The sequence below is a fragment of the Plectropomus leopardus genome, chromosome 15 (assembly GCF_008729295.1).
Source record: "Plectropomus leopardus isolate mb chromosome 15, YSFRI_Pleo_2.0, whole genome shotgun sequence".
In the NCBI taxonomy this organism is placed as follows: domain Eukaryota; kingdom Metazoa; phylum Chordata; class Actinopteri; order Perciformes; family Serranidae; genus Plectropomus; species Plectropomus leopardus.
In genome coordinates, this window is record NC_056477.1 from 18,957,522 (window position 1) to 18,974,322 (window position 16,801).

Sequence of the window (16,801 nt, forward strand, 5' to 3'; positions counted from 1 at the left end):
GTTCACGATTCAGTAAATCATTAAATTGTAATACCATCAAATATTTGTTTAATACCATTTTGTGTGTTTCTGCTATTCTGATTTTAAATATTTTACTATTAAATATGGAATCAGTCTCCAGGCAAATCACGTTTTAGTCTTACAGGTGAATAGAAATGTTTACTGACTATTTTTTGTTCCTTTTATAGGCAGTCGGGTTCCTTACGCACTCTCATTTCTTTAGTTCTGCATGTTTTCTCAAACCCATTTATTCTCCCACTGGTAGCATGATGTTCACCTCACCTGATTGCTGTTACTTTACACCAACATGTAATTCTTCTCTCGGTCTCCTGTGTTAGAGTGACAGATTTTACATGGCAGTTTTCTCACCTTCTCACACCTCACTCTGATTGCTAAAATCAATGTTGGGGCAATTTCATTTGGGAAGCAATCTCCTTTTGCATCGCCAATATGTGCTCACTGGTCATTGCTTTCAGTACGATGGCCAAATCACCTGAATAGAGTTCCAGGCACGAGACCCCACTGAAACCTTAGAGGCATTGCTATACCACAGCCAACTCTATCTTAGGTTATTTTCTCTTGCAGTGCATTTCATCACATGCAGGAAAAAACAAAACACTGCACACAGATTCCAACGAGTCTGTTGAATTAAATAGTTGTTGATACCAAAAGTTACAGCCAATCGTGTTTTTTTTTTTTTTTTTTTTTTTTTTAAAGCTAGTAAAATAAATAATAGATTTAATGAGCCTAAAAACAGGATGAACCGGCCTCAAGCCTGCAGATGTTTATCCCCTTACCCCATGATCAATAGTGGGTCTTCAATCTTTTAACAGTGATGCCAGTTTTTATCTGCCGCCAACAAAGAATTAAGTTCTTCAAGGTTATATCAAATATTCAGGAGGGCTCATTCAGTTACGACTCTGTCCTGTATTCCAGGTCAGTGTTCGGGCAAAGAGGGTGGACAACGAAATGAAGGCCTATGCATAAATCAGCATTTCCTCTGCAGGGGTTACAATAGGTCACTTGCATGTGATGTTTAATGCCTTGCATGGTTACGACATGCAACGGCCAGTACTAGTCTGCATGCTGCTTAATGAATGTCTTCCTCTCTTTCTCTTTGCCTGTCCGTGCTTCCAGAAGACAACTATACTGAAGGTGGGTATTTTTAATGGATGTTTTTCATCATTGCTAAATGTTACACATTGTCATGGCTAAATGTTAGAAAATATGTTATACTGGTAATGGTTTTGCTATTACTGGAGTGGTAAGTTTTCATTGTTCGGTTCGTTTGTTTTTATTTTTACACTTCAATGTGAGAATTACTACTATGCTATATTACTTAGCAGTACTTGGGGTTGCCTTTGAGTACTGCTGGTTTTCTAGGATACGACTGGTTAACTGTAAATATTTACATTTGCCTTTTTATCTCAGGTTTAATTCAGTGATCAGTTTCATTGTCCCAATTAAAAAAATAAATAAATAAATTGAGGGAAAAAAGCAGGGCTTTGGACTCTTAGAGACAACTGTGAAACCAGGACTGGAAACCAGGTTAACCGAATACATTAAAACTTAATTTAAAATAAAGATGGGCATCCTTAAGAAAAATCATTTTGAAAGGCTAAGCTGATACTATAATTACAGTATTGTTTAAGAATGGTATTAATCACAGGTACAATAAACAACAACAATATAGTCTAATTTCCTAAATCAGTATTAATAAATGAATAGTGAAATGTCAAATGTTCATGGTAATTGCTATCATAAGCTGATGTTTTGTGCCTGGCTAGGCTCCTCAATCAGTTTGAAAAGTATATGCAGTTTTTGATTTCATTATAAAAAAGAAACGACTTGACAGTGTTGGTAGACTACAGGAAATGTTTTGTTGGTAAGTATATCGTCATAAAAAGTGACTTTTTAGAAGAGACCTTAACCACTTCAATGCATACTTTTCACACTGCGCTATCTTCTTTTTTATTAGAAAAAGTGTGCACTTTCCTTGTACTAGGATTTCTATTGAATCATTGGTAGTTTGTTGCTGAAATCACCCGTAACTTCAAGCAGCAGGCTAATAATAGTGTACATTATAAAGCAGAAAGAAAATCTTACTAACAGTGAGCACTGAAATTTAAGAGTTGATGGCTGACATGAAGCACCATCTAACAACAACTTTGCCAGGCAGGTAGTGAGCAGGTTTTCCAATAATAACAAAAGAAATGTCACCGCATTCAGCTTTCAGGTGTTGTTGAAAGTGTTTGATTTACATAAAGACGTGTCACTTAAATGGCAGAGGAACTCGGGAGAGGAAATGGATCCACCTGTCAAACAGAGCAGTTTGTACTCTGCCTTTTGTTCATGGTTAATATATATTGGTTAACTGTGTCAATCAAACAAATGTAATGTAATTACACGATTGTTTTAAGCAAATTGTACTAATTGCTACTCAAAATGGCACGGTGACGTCCAGTCTTCCTTTTTTGTTTTTCTGCATGACACAAGTATGACTCAGTGTTGACAGATGTTGAAGGTCAAGGTAAAACACCCTCCTGCTATATTTGTCAGTAGCAAATGTTCTGTCATTGGTAGGTGGGGTGTGTATTTAAAAAAAGGTCAAGCTGAATTAATATTTCTGAATGATGACGAGTAAGTGGCTGATGATGCATTACAACCCACCTTGGTTGACTAAATGCTCATCGCGCTAACCCTGTCTGTGCACCCTCCTCTCTCTCTCCGTCCCACTCTTCCCCGATCCCAGCACTCCTTAAGTAACACAGACATCTGCTCTGAATGGAGATGCCTGCGTGTCGGTTACACACAGCTTCCCATGATCCCTTGTTCTCTGCTGACTGTGCTCTTGTTTTCCTTTAAGGTCTGGCACACCTGATGATGGGCGACCAAGGTATGAGCTCTGTTCCTTTTTCCCGTCATTCCTCCATTGTCCCCCTCTGACTCGTGTGCAATGCTCAGGCTTGAAGCTTCATGTATGGGCTGTCATTTCACTTATTTTGTATGACCTAGTTGATTTTCATTCTCCCAGTGACTTTTTTTTTTTTCTCTGTATGACCCCTTTTCCAAGCTCATTCTCCCTCACTTTCTACTCCCCACTCTGTTGGGTAGCTGCGTCATTTCTCTCCATAATTTCTTTCTTTTTAATTATTCACATCTACTGTACATTCTGATGTTTTATAATGATGTGGTTCAAGGAAAGAGACATTTGCATTAACATTATTATGATAAAATGCACGGTGGTGGAAAATAGCTTACTGAATTTTTAAGATAATCCTCATCTGTCATGCATGTTGTGAGTGTGCACGGACGATCTGTCCGTTCTATCTTTCCATTTGTGTTTGGCTACTGCATATCCTTATCATGCAGCAGAGCAGGGATGTGAAGTGCTGTTTTTCTCTTTCCACTTTCCTTTGTTAGTGCTGTCACACATTCGCTGTCTTCTATATGCACATATATGTCGCCATCAAGCCTCTTTCTCCTGTCGTCTGTCCTTTTTTCCGACTTGACCACGACACTTATCGGTGTCTCCTCTCCTTTTGTTCTCCCTTTTTGTCTGGAATCTGCTTTCTTCATGGAACATTTCATCAAATCTTATAGGTAAAAGTAAAGGTACTACCCTTTTTAATTCTCTGAACCCATGAAACTATGACAGCAGTGTTTGTGGCATTATATACTCATGTTAAGTGAAGTATATAAGGTCATTGGCATTTTTCATTAAATTGCTTTCTCAACTTTTAATGAAAACTTTTCAAGGTAGGTGCTGCTTTCGCTTCGCATTCACATGTTTATTAAGCTGTGTCACATGTTTCTTTTCTGCTTGATGCATGGGAATCATAGAATGGGCATATGAACACAATAGTTGCTGTCCTAGTTCCAGTAAACCACCACCATCCAGGGGTAACTACGCTCTTTTTGTTCAAATAATGAGATTTGGGGTTGCTGGGTGAGGCTTGATCATAGTGTTGTGGGCCTCCCATCCTGGCTGTGATCCTCACCTCTTCTCCCTGTGGGGTAAGTGGACTTCTGATCTTTGCCATTTGACTCTCCTCCTCAGGGCAGAGAGGGGAAGTTTGGCTACTAAGGTCCCTACTGAGCATTCAAGGTAAAACTTTGATTCTTTCAAGTTAGTTATTAAAGTAATGCTAAATTTAGCAAGCCATCATTAACTTAATGAAGTGTGGAAAACTTGAATGTCAATGTGTTAGGTTTACTAATTGGAGAATGGCGTGTTATGAAAATAAAACTTCAAATTTGAAAATTAACACTGTGACATTCAAGTGTTCCACTAACATTCCCAAACAACATTTTTCTTGATTTTGCTTGCTCTTGTTGTTGCTTTGACATTTGATGTGTTATTAGTTCGCAAATTCTTGTCAGCAATTTTGGATCATTTCTATTTCTGTACACCAAATAGAAAATATTGTATTATGCTAAAATCTCTTATCATGTACTTGTGATGCATCAACCGAACAGGTAAGTCTTCAAGCTGCCCTGTGAGTGCACACTGTTAGGTTTTACTTTATGCTGTGTGAACATATCATATATTCTGCTGATAGAGGTCGAAACTGTGCTCATATGTATGTATATGAATAGCATTCACACACACACACACACACAAACACACACGCATTAAACCACGCTCCATTATACAATGTAGAGATGGATTTTTCCATCTCCTAAGGTAAGTGTCATTTCCACAATCCTTCTGCTTTCTTATGGTTCGGCAAGAGGATGTATACCAGTCTGCTTTTAATTACAGACACATTTGACATACATGTGACAAATCCATTTTAAATTTTTGATCGAATTAGAAAATGTACCACTATGGGTGGCTCTAAAACTATGCATATTTGCATCTGTTGAGTTGTGCAGAATTCCTGGACTAATACACTACTGTAGTTGTCATTGACCTAGTTAAGCAAAAAAATTATCTTGGCATTTGGTATTCTGTAAACACAAATGCAAATTTGTTTTTTATTGGAATTTCATTCTAGTGTCTGCAACATACATGTCACATGTATACTTGAGCAAAACTACTGGTGATAGTGACAAAAATTACATAATTCAGGGGTGTCAAACATGCAGTCCATTGGCAAGAACGGGCCCACCAAAGGGTGATATCCAGCCCCCTCAATGACTTTGCACACCTAATATTGATGCACTTGTGAAGGCTAAAAAGTTTCAGGTTTCAGGAGCAAGTTAAACAGTGAGTATCATGTAAAATGGTACTACAGAGGCTTTCCCACCCTGACCAGAATACAGTTCTCTAAAAAAGAGCATGAATACTTTTTGTGGTTATATATACTAAAAATGTGCAACATATTGACAATCAAAAGCTTCAATGTAAAAGACGTTTTAACAGACTTCTATTTTAAAAAATACTGGTGGGACTGCCAAAACTTTCTAAACCATTTGTAAATGGTTTGTAAGGCCAGGGATAATTTCACCTGCCTCCTCAATAGCTTTCAGTTGTGTTTGATGCAGTGATGCCAGCATTGTTACACAGGAGTGGAAATCTATGGAAAAATGTACATCTCTACACACCACTTTACCCCAAAAGAGAGGGAAAATTTGGGGGTGGTGTTATTAATAGGTCATTATGAAAAATTTTTACAGGTCCGGCCCATTTAAATTTAAATTTAAATTTGGCCATATGTGGCCCATGAACTAAAAAAAAAAAAATGGACACCCCTAATGTAATCTGTGACTCCTCAGTTACTGGCCTAAGCAGTTTTAGCCAAATCTTTTTCAAAAAATCCTTTATTATAGCTGTTTTAAAGACACTTGATGCTTGCTGGTGCTTTTACACTATGGCTTCATCTGAAACCCACAGGTTTTTATTTCACTACACCAAACCCTGGGTTTAGCTGTGGCAGAAGGAAAGCCACAGGGAGAGATTGAAGGAATGCTGATAAGGCACAAATCTGACACACGTAGCACACTGCTTCTAATTTCGGCCATTGTTAGTTGTCCCCTGTGTCGTACAGTGAGAGACCTAGTCAGTCCAGTTATGTACTGTGCAGTCACAAAAACATATCCCCACTTGAGTATTAAATGGAGGGTACTCATTGTCTGCTTGAAGCTTGTGAGAATATTGTGTATTGTGGTCAGCCCCCCCGAGATCCCTCCTGTGTCACATTAACTACTTGTATGGTTTATCCTCTGTTTCATGGCTGGTCCCTTGAGGACAGGCGAGTATCTGTGTGCTGCTGCTTTCAGCTGCTGTACTGACACCAGATTCTGAAAACCTCGTTTCCATCCAGCTCTAGAAAGCAGGGCATACAGTAGGATAAGTCATAATACCGCTGGCACACGATTCACTGGGTATTTAATTGCTGTCATCACAATAAACTGCCATGTGCAGCTTAAGAGGAGCTGCAGGCTGTGCAGACAGGCTTACAGGTACCACTGGGCTATTTCTAAATTAGTGTACTTTCTAATGTAATTGCTTTCACTTTCTAAAGATGGAAATTGTCCCTTTTCATTATACCGCGCACATTACCGGGGATTTCTGTGAGGTGGGCGATCCCTTTGCTAGTTTGTTTGCACACAACGATGTGCTATATTTTGTATGTCAATTAAATAGATGTTTAAAATGCATGATTCCCGTTCTTTTAAATGTAGAGAATGTGGATTAAGCAATGCCTTTTAAGAAGGGCTCACATACTTGGCTTGTCTTCAAATAGTAACTTCAAGGGACATTTTACCCACCCAAAAATCCACATTACATATTTTTTTCCTCTTACCTGTAGTGCTATTTATCACTCTAGATTGTTTTGCTGTGAGCTGCCAAGTGTTCGGGATATCAGCTGTAGAGATGTCTGCCTTTTCTCCAATATAGTGGAACTAGACGGCACTCGGCTTGTGTTGCTCAAAGTGTCGAAAAATTACAGGTATATCTATTTCCAGAAATCATGACCCGATTCCTCAAGAGAATCCATAGACCTTGTTTTAAGCGTTTTTTTATTCAGGAACTATTTTCTTTCTACCAAACTACACCTGCCAACCCTATCATTGTGCAGAAGGAAGTGTGCAGCTATGATATACTCCTTTTAGATTGCTAAATAGTGCTAAAGGTGATTTTGGGGTGAACTTTCCCTTTAAATCTCATATATGGGTATAAGTTTCACATTGCAAACTTTCTGTTGTTCAAGTTTGCTGCCATATTTTTGTATCTTATAGTTTTCTGCTGGATCTGCATGGACTGATGTAGAGACTGAGTGTCAAATTATCAAACGTGACAGTTTCACAGAAATTGTAGGCGTTAACAAGGCATGCTCTTATTCAAATCCACTGTGGTTTGTGGCTTTTAACAGTAAAAATCATACAGCTGACATATATGGACCAGAGATTTGTTTGTATGTGTGAGTGAGTTTGTGATAAATTTATATTTATATCTATATGTTTTATAAATAAATCCTGGGCCACATGAGACAAAAGCATTGTCAGCATCAATGTTTGCTCTACACATACGGTATATTGGTTATAGTGCTGCACATACAGAATGAATCATTAAATCAGGACAAGATGCAGAGCTATGTGCGGTAGTTAGATTCGAATGTTAGCATCCCATCTGATGCCTTACATGCTGATTTAATCATGAAGAAAAAGCATCTTGTAAGGAGATGTGCATATGTCCGCCATCCTTATGGCACAGTACAGTAATGGATAGTGCTTAAGCTGAGATTCAGCGCGGCTCGGTGTGTAAGTGCTGTAAGAGAGTGTTTAGGTCAGTGAAAGACATTGAAAAAGCCTCACTTGACATCCAGTATGTGGGATTTTGAAGCACCACACATTTACTTCAGCACAAGCTGAGTAAGACGCTTTAGTGTTCGACATTATGCAAAGTTTGACTATCTTCATAAATGCAAAGGTCGTGATAGACCAAAATTTCTAGGGCCCCAACACTATATGCTTTAACTCACGCACTTGAGAAAAATAGCAATACAGGCAGGATACTTTTTAGTTTTTTATTTATCTATTTTTTATTTATAAGGGATCATATTTAATTTGAAACTTTTGATGCACTGTACCAGGTTATAGCTAATAGCCTGTTTGCATCTGTACTCCTTTGGTGGGTCAAAACAGACAAACAACACAGTAACAACAAACAGTACAGAGTAAAAACATACAACAATGTTATACAAAGAAGAACATACAGGACACGCAATACAAAGCTATATACAGCTATGCACAGTATTCATCATGAAGTTATAAAAATCATACAATAGATTTCAAGGTCAGTGAGTACAGAGCTGAGCAGCTTTAAACTGACTTTTTATAGTTGGTTTTCAAATGCTGAGCATTCCTAATATTGTCAGGCTGTGTATGCATTTTGAATATATTGAGTTGTATATATAGTAATTTGTAACCTTTCATTCTGCTGTCCAGCGTCTTACTGAGCTCTGCTTCAGTGAATTTATTCTTTGCAGTTTGTTTGTAAGGATTATGCTTGGCTTGGCCTTAAGTCAGTTGTTCCCAAAGAGAACATCACATTAGTGCAGCTTTTAATTAGTGTCACATATTAGCAACTGATGTCATTTTACAGCCAATCAAACAAAACATGTCATGGATTACAAATTTGTCAAGAAACCGAAAACTATGCGTTGCAATCATGGATGGATTACAGATCGGGCATATAGAGCAAAGGCCCAGGGTTCCTAAGTGTCAGGGGCCCATCTGGTCACCAGAAAAATGTCGCTCAAATTAACAATACCAGACCACAAAGAGATAAAAAGGAACTAAAAGGAGACACCAAATAATTTAAAGAATGGGCAAAGCAACCACAAAGAGACACAAAATGACTACAAAGAGAAACAAAAGGACAAAAAAAGCCCCATAAAATTACCTCAGAGAGACACAAAACCACAGAGAGGATGCATAAGGACTAGAAAAGAGGTACAAACAACAACACCAAAAGAGGCAAAACCACCACAAAGTGTATGTGTCTTGCTCCTACATAGGAGGTGGTGGGGCCTTTCGCGTATCCATGCCCAACAGTGAACTGTCTTGTAATCCGTCCATGGTTGCAATCCCTCTGTAGTGATAAATGCGCAGTGCTTTCCTGCCTTCATTTTCTTATGACAGCACAGTGGCCAGCAGTAGAAGTCATTTTCATTTGGTGGTTTGTTTTGGCTTGTCGTATAAGCGCTGCGGCCTCACAACAGTTATGTACCAAAGCGAAAAGCTAGTGTCAAAGTGGCAGGTGAAGAAAATGCGGCAGAGCTGTGTGTGTTGGTTCCACTTGAGCTCGTGTAGGTGTTGGGTTTCATATCCCACTTTGATTAGCAGTTAGGTTGCCAGGTTTGTGAGATGACAGGTAAAACGTGTCAGGGCAACACACTGTTACACACGTGACTGTACATGTCAATCAGAAATAATGACTATTATGACAAGAAATGGAAAGATTTGTCACAGCTTATAAAAGAAATTCACAGTGTTGTTTTTAGCTAAAAGTATTGCAAGTATATGTGAATGATAGTGGTGACAGTGGTAGAGTAAAAGAAAAAAACACTTTAGGTAAATCATTAAAAATAGTTTGAGTACCACTTCCTTACCATATGTATTAGAATCCCTTCATCTTTCTTTGTTCCTTCATGATTCTCTGACATTGTAAAGCTTTGTATCTATTGGCGATGTTTTCTGATAGAGTAGTTGCATTTTAGTCTAGAAATAGTCTTATTTAGACGTGCCTTATATTTTAGGTAGTAATAAGTTCTTTTGGGTGATGTGCAATGGCATGTCAGAGTGCAGCTTTTCAAGACTTTTTGCCTTCGTTATCTGACAGCTAACACAATGCCATGTGGTATGCATTGAATCAACAACAGATGTTGCCTTTGTAGCTTCACATGAAACCTGGAAGACTGTCAGTGAAATACTTTCAGCTCCATTGACTCCCCCAGGATTGCAATTTCTCAGCTTTAACACTATATTAAGCATATCTGTGGTTGCAGATATATACTGGGAGGGGGATGTATGGTGAGAATTTAAAAAAAAGAAAAAAGCAACATGATGTATGTTAGTGAGGGTGGCACTGAGTGCGTATTTCTGACGGTCTTGATTCACACTTCCCCTGGAGGGCATACTCAGAGATAATAACACGTTAGAATGACTGGTCATCTGGACTCTCGTTATGTAAAATGTCAGCGGATGTGCTGTTTGAGAAGCTGACTCAGAATTTTTCAACAAAAAGTAAATTGGGTTTATCTTTAGGTCATGGCATATGGGTAACACCATCACCATCTGGTTACTCCAAATTTAAGAGCCTGACTTAATCTCATGTTCCACACAAATCAGTAACTCTCCTTCTGAAAACAAACAAATGTTTTTGTGTGATTAGTTTTATATTTGGTTTGTGGCCTATGAAGCTATTTTGTTAACTTAAAGATTTACTGTTGTGGAGATAAACCATTATAAACTATGCTCCTATAAACACATCCTATATACAGCCTGTCTCCTCCAGCTTTCAAAACATGAGTGAAGTAAAATCTCAGTGCTTAGAGAAAGACGTCGACTTGGCCCTTTTTTCGGTATGCACCATGCAATTTCTGTCATATTTATACAGCTCCTTAAGAGAAATTCACTAAGAAGGTATAAACATGGAGGTGAGGAAAATGTTTACCATGGCATTATCTTGCAAGTGTCACAGTTTTGCTCAGTTCCAGGTTTTAAGTCTCAGCAGGTATTTTTTTTTTCACCTGCATTTTTGCTAAGATTTATGCTAAGAAGTCCTCAAGAAGCATTTCAGCAGACCTTTATTTTTTGCAAGCTTAAGCAGATATTCTTGTTGACCAACCTAAATTTCAGAGCCAAAATAGAAGCAGGGTCCTTCCTTAAATGTCTTTAAAAGAATTTAACAAATACTGATTTAGAGTTTTATCTGCGCTAACAACCTCATTAGCTGCAGGCAACACACTGCTCAAGGCGGTGACTAAGACGTGTAATTATTGCTACTTCCAGAATGAGCTGGTAGACTGCTACAGGAACAATAGAGTGAATGCACTCATATACATTGAGTCAGGAAAATGCCACTGAAACTCTGTCAAAACTAATTTCACACATATTATTAGTCATGTTCCCTCTTAACAGCAGTGTGAAAAACATGATGAGTACTAGAGTGAGAGGGGAAAGTGTGATGGATAACTGGTGCCATACTTATTTTAGTAAGAAGTTAGTCATTTGTACACTCAACTGGCGCTCAAATAGTAGTCTTTGATTTGTGACACACAGATCCAATTTTAATACTGGTTGAATCAGCCAATTTTAGGAACCTTATAGATACAACATGACAGATTTTTTTAATAGCCTAGATAAAATTGGTGTCTCTTAACATTTCTACCTAAGCCAAGAGTTGATTTACAGTTGCCACCTCATAACTTTACACACTGAGGAATAATCACTATCACATAGTGAGTATAGATTTAATAGAAGAATAAGCGCTGATCTGCAGTTAGCATCAGCTAAAAATCCAAAAAGATTTTCTTCACTCAATTGGAGGCTAAAGCTACCTGGCCTCTCTACAAAGGAAAGATCCAATGGCTGTTGAATTATGGCCTTAATGCACTGATGTCATAAAATTCTCATTTCAATCAAAAGTGTCAACATGACTCAGAGTAGCTGTAGATTAAAAGGCATGTTAAGATTAGTGGAAAATCATGCTTTTTTGTCTTTGAGATATGCACCAGCTGACATAGAGTTCGATTTTTAGAATATTTGGAAACGTTTCTGAAACTACTTAGATTCTAGTCGGGATCATTGCGGAGTAAGACCAACAGGGCCTTGCAGTTTGTATACAGAGCAAAAAATGCACATAATACAATGAAATAAATAATGAAGGCACTTAGCTTCAAAGTGAAAATTAGCATTATTATACCTGAAAAAGGGGTTACATCTACTTTGATCATTCACAGATTTAGTGCACCACCCAGCGAGCACGCTAAGTGACCCAAATCGAACACACCCAGGATGTGGTCTGACCACTAGATGCATGCTGTGTCTCACTAATAAGCTCGTTGTCAATCCTCCAGCAGTGACTTCTACATTTGTTTAAGAACTTTTACATGCAGTGAGGTTTGTGAAGCCTTCTGTTATGTGCTACAATAATACTCCCCAAAGTTGTGACTTCAGTTTAAAAAAAAAAAAAAAGTTTGAGGAACGCAGTGGGACAGAGAGGCTGGGTGGACTTGTTATTATGCTTTGAGGATAAATGAGCTGGTTATGGAGGATTTCATAAAGACTCACAGAATGTCATTCAGCGTCAAGAACCACAATGCCCTGAAACTAAGCATTGTGTGCAAGTGATACCCGCAGTGTAAAAACTGTGCTTTCTCTGTATTTGCTTTAATTTGTTTGTGGGCTATAGCTGTTGAGTTTATTGTGTTGACAAGAGTTTTCCCCTTCTCTGGTTAATTCTTGTAAGGCTAAAGTGTGGAGGATGTTTGGTTATTTATAACTGATAAGCAGTTGTATGCATAGGTTGCAAATGTCCAAGAATTTATTGTTGGTTTGAACACAAGGTGTGGTGGTTCAAAGCCTGGTCACTCTCCAAATTGTCAAATACAGAGGATACTGAAACAGCAAGTCAGCCTAAGCATCTGTGAGAGACACACTCAGTTGTGTCATTATTAAATGCTCTGAGCAACAGCTGTGATATAAAGAGCCGGAAAGTCAAACAAGCATAGGACTGTCACACATGAGATTGCTGTTTGTGTCAAGTATCAATCCAAAAGTGTCTTTAACATACCTACATTGGAAGTTAACTTTAAAATAAGATGCATTTAATAAATGGATACTTTAAATTTGCTGTGAAAACTTTATTTTGATAAAGACACCTTGCATGTGATGAGGAGAAATTGACGCATTGTCCCTGAGCATCCAAAAATGATGCTGAAGGGGTTCCTAGTGTCACAGTTTTAATGTGTAGGGCCACTGACCAAGTTGTTGGTCGACAACAAGTTGGGAGTCCTCTTTCCATACCTGTTACAACTAATTTATCAAAACCGTTTGGCCGTCAGGATTTCCCAGTATATTCCCATTTACATTGTACATTGTAAGTAGCCGCCTTCCGCCGCTGACAGCTGGGATTGGCTCTGTCCCCCCCGTGACTCTTGCGAGGACAAGCGGTTACGAAAAATGAATGAATGAATGAATGAATTGTATGTAGCCATTTTGATGAAGGACTGGCTTCCTTGTTTCCTCAGTGGGCTTGTTGAAACAGGCTGTCCAAACAAAATTTATTAAATTAAAGATTTCATGCACACTGAATTCTTCCAAATACTAGTTTACTTAATACATACCAATTTACCTCTTTTATGCCTTCACTGCCAGGCTTACCTGCTCCATATACTACCCCAGGGCCATCAGTGTTTGTTACAAACAAGGTAATTGTACTTGATGGGTCGCAGAGGCAGTTTTCACAGAGATGGGGAAACAGACTCCTTTTCAGTGCAGAGAAAAAAGGCCTGTAATTGCCTGGAGTGAGATTTGTGTATCTTGACATGGCAGATTGGCAAGACTGCACTAAAGCTCCACAGATTAGTACATTACCACAGATTCTGCTGCTGAGGGGGAGTCAGGAAGACACACAGGAAGAGTGAAGGACTTAAAGCAGACAGAGAGAGGCGTTTAAAGAATGAGCACAAGGAAATGGGCAGAGAAAGGGAGAGGGGGGTACTATGTGGAAAGAATAAGTGTGATAAAGTGGGATTATAAAACAGAGCCGTGTGATTGTAACAGACACAGGGAAAATATAGTAATGAAGAGAAGAAGAAAAAAAAGAACTGCGGCTGTTGCCTGAAGTTGTATGAGAGTGTTTTCTTTTTGAAGAAAATTAGGTTTGTTTGTTTCGAGCAAACATTTATTTTCATACATCAGACCTGCCTGCCTGGCTTTCTGATAGACATGTTTTGCCTCTTTGTGCCAGTCTCAGCTTCATCGCCAGCATCCTGAATCAGATAAGCAGTAGCGTGCCTTCACTCCTCTGAACTGTCATAACAGACAGTTTCTCTGAGGTTGCAGGCAGGTTTCAACAGCATCCCTGTCTTCTCGTGTACGTCGTCAATGATAACAAAATCCAACATCAGACTTTGGATTAGTTATCAACGTCTTTCCCAAAGAATATTTATTATAAAAGATGACAAGCATATATATTTTTCCCAACCTAAGGAAAGGGCGAAGGAGAATGTAGAATAAAAAGGTTGGATCAATATGAACAAGGCTCATCTGGCTCCCCAGGTGGAGTGGAAGGAGATCTGCTCCAGATCAATATTGCTGGTCGATGCCAGTGAGAGACTGCAGTGATGAAAAACTCTATTTCTTGGCCCGCAGAAGGGAGTGGATGAATCTTAGCAGAAAATAGATAAAACGGAGATACCCATGCTTCAGCTGTAGGCTGTGAAATGCATCCTTTGCATGTCGGTTTGTTTAGTTATAGTTCAGCTTTTAGATCATGGATTATGGCCATTTTACCGGCCTCCACTGCAGGAATGCTGCCAGTGGTTGTTATGATGTGCTGTACAGGGTATGAAATCATATTTATCCTTTCGGTATATAATCTGAATTGAGATAAAAATGTGCACAATGCATGTTTACAGAGCGACGTATGGTTCTGTAGTGCTGCTTTGTGTGGGTGATTTATGAGAGCCAGCCAGTGGCTTAGCTGCCTTCAAAGAGATTGTTATTCCCCCCCATCTTTAATGGTCCATTCATCTTCTCCCATTACTCTGTTAGTCTGCTGTGTGTTACTTTCCAGACATGTTGGAAAAAAGGGATACAATGTGACTAATTTATACGGAATCACTCACACGCCAGCACATATTCATTTGTCCTTCCTGTGACTCTTTTCACGGTGGCATTATAGTGTGTACTGGATAATATGGGTCAATACAGCACAGACAAATGTGTTCTTCGTCATGCATTGCGTGTGATGATTTTTAAATAAACCATGGTGATTGGAAATGCATTTTCTATCCACAAATTAAACCGTTCAACCTGAAAAAATGTCCAAACAGTTTTAGAAATGAGACTTTTCTCCCTGAATGCGTGTAGTGTGTATGTGCTAGTTGAAAACTTAGAAAGCCAGCTTTTTAGCTCATTTATTACAGATTTCCAAGTCAGATTTTTTTTTTTTTCTCCAAACAAACAAGATCTGATCAGATAATATTCAGTGGTCTAGTTTGTCAGATTTAGTGGCATTTAGCAGTGAGGTTGAAGATTGCAACCAACTGAGATTTCTCACATTTCAAGCGTGTAATGTACTTAAAAAGACCGACGTAAAAATGCAAAAACCAAAAAGCAAATGGCCTTATTTTGGGCCAGTGTTTGTCCATTTTAGGCAGCTGTAGAAACAGCATGGTGAACTCCATGGAAGAGGACCTGATTCTTAATTTCAGGTGATTATAAACTAATGAAAACATATAATGAATAATTCATTCCATTTATGCCAATATAGCTCCCTAAATCCCACACATTGGACCTTAAAATCAGTTTACATACACAAAAATACAGCATGCATTTGGGGTTTAGAGCACGTTAGAAGAGTCTCCACACACAATGTAAGCAATTTCACACCTGTCACATGATTTATGCAAAGGAATACATTTTTTTTCAAAATTCATAGTAATTCAAGTATTCAAGTAATTAATGTGCAGAAAAACTGTTTCAGAATGTAAAAGTTTTTAGATAAATGAACAATACAGAAATATGTGGAATAACTGACATTTGTTAAGGTCAGGTGGTGTTTATTTGTTAAATTTGACAAGATAATCTATTGTCATATTAATATGCAAGTTATTTGTAAAAACCTTTTCCAAATTTCATCACAAACCATGCATTTGTCACTCTTATCAACACTAAGTCCGTTCCTTAGCTTTAAATACAATAGTATGGCAGAAGAAATCAACCTTTACTAAATTCAGGGGGTGATTTTAATTAACAAATATAGTAAATTAAGCTCCAATTAGGACCTGAGAGTTCTTTGGTTACAACATTCTGTACCTATTTTCGTCTCACCGACCAAACCCTTTTCAGTGATGCATAGCGAGGAAATGGCAAGGCTCCCTGTGGGAAATTGAATAGTCCATTTCCAATCGAGTGTGCCCTGGAAAATCCATGGGGGTCAGTGGCAATTTGTCTCAGGGGGTCTGCACTGAGAGTCATTACACTCAAGACCAACATGTCCTGAGGGACACTGCCATTCTTTAAAGGGAGACTTATATTCCCTTTAAAGAATATATATATATATATATATATATATATATATATATTATATACACATATATGTATGTGTGTGTGTGTGTTGTGTGTGTGTGTGTGTGTATGTGTGTGTGTGTAGAAAATTTCTTCTCTTCCTCTTGCAAATAGATAGGATTTATTATTTTCTCCTATTCGGAGGAGTAACATATAAATTGCACCTTACACAACAGTATAATAACCAATACAATGCAACACTTTACTCTATCACAGTGAAGCAGTATCTCATTAACCTCTGTTTTTGAGAAGCTCATCTTTGTTTAACAAATTGCTCATGTCCCTTGTTTAATTACAAGCAAAGTACCATATCTAGTCCACTCGGAAGACAAATTTGGTTCTTGCGCCCATTGAAGGTGTCAGGAATTTTAATGGATAAAAAATGTGCTGCTATCAATCATTGCAGTTTTTCACATTTTGGCAGGAGGGGGGTGACTTTAAAGCATACTCTTAGTTGCTGCCATATGACTTTACATATTTTGCTCATCTTGTTGTTGATGATGAACTCCTGTTTAAAAAAGTGTTATGATTGAAAATGCAAATGAGCAAT

At 38.2% G+C, this 16,801-nt stretch overlaps 1 protein-coding gene across 5 annotated transcripts in view; it reads left to right on the forward strand.

Annotated features, from left to right (window-relative positions):
- Positions 1-16,801, forward strand: part of LOC121954421 (neurexin-1a) — a 283,197-nt gene that overhangs the window by 19,891 nt on the left and 246,505 nt on the right. For 3 of the 5 annotated variants that reach the window (XM_042501911.1, XM_042501913.1, XM_042501912.1), the window contains exons 3-5: positions 1,138-1,155; positions 2,867-2,896; positions 3,604-3,615. In XM_042501911.1, the coding sequence (XP_042357845.1) occupies positions 1,138-1,155; positions 2,867-2,896; positions 3,604-3,615 (60 nt within the window). Of the gene's footprint in view, positions 1-1,137; positions 1,156-2,866; positions 2,897-3,603; positions 3,616-4,060; positions 4,109-16,801 lie in introns of all 5 variants that reach the window. The other 2 variants (XM_042501908.1, XM_042501909.1) reach the window with 2 other exon arrangements.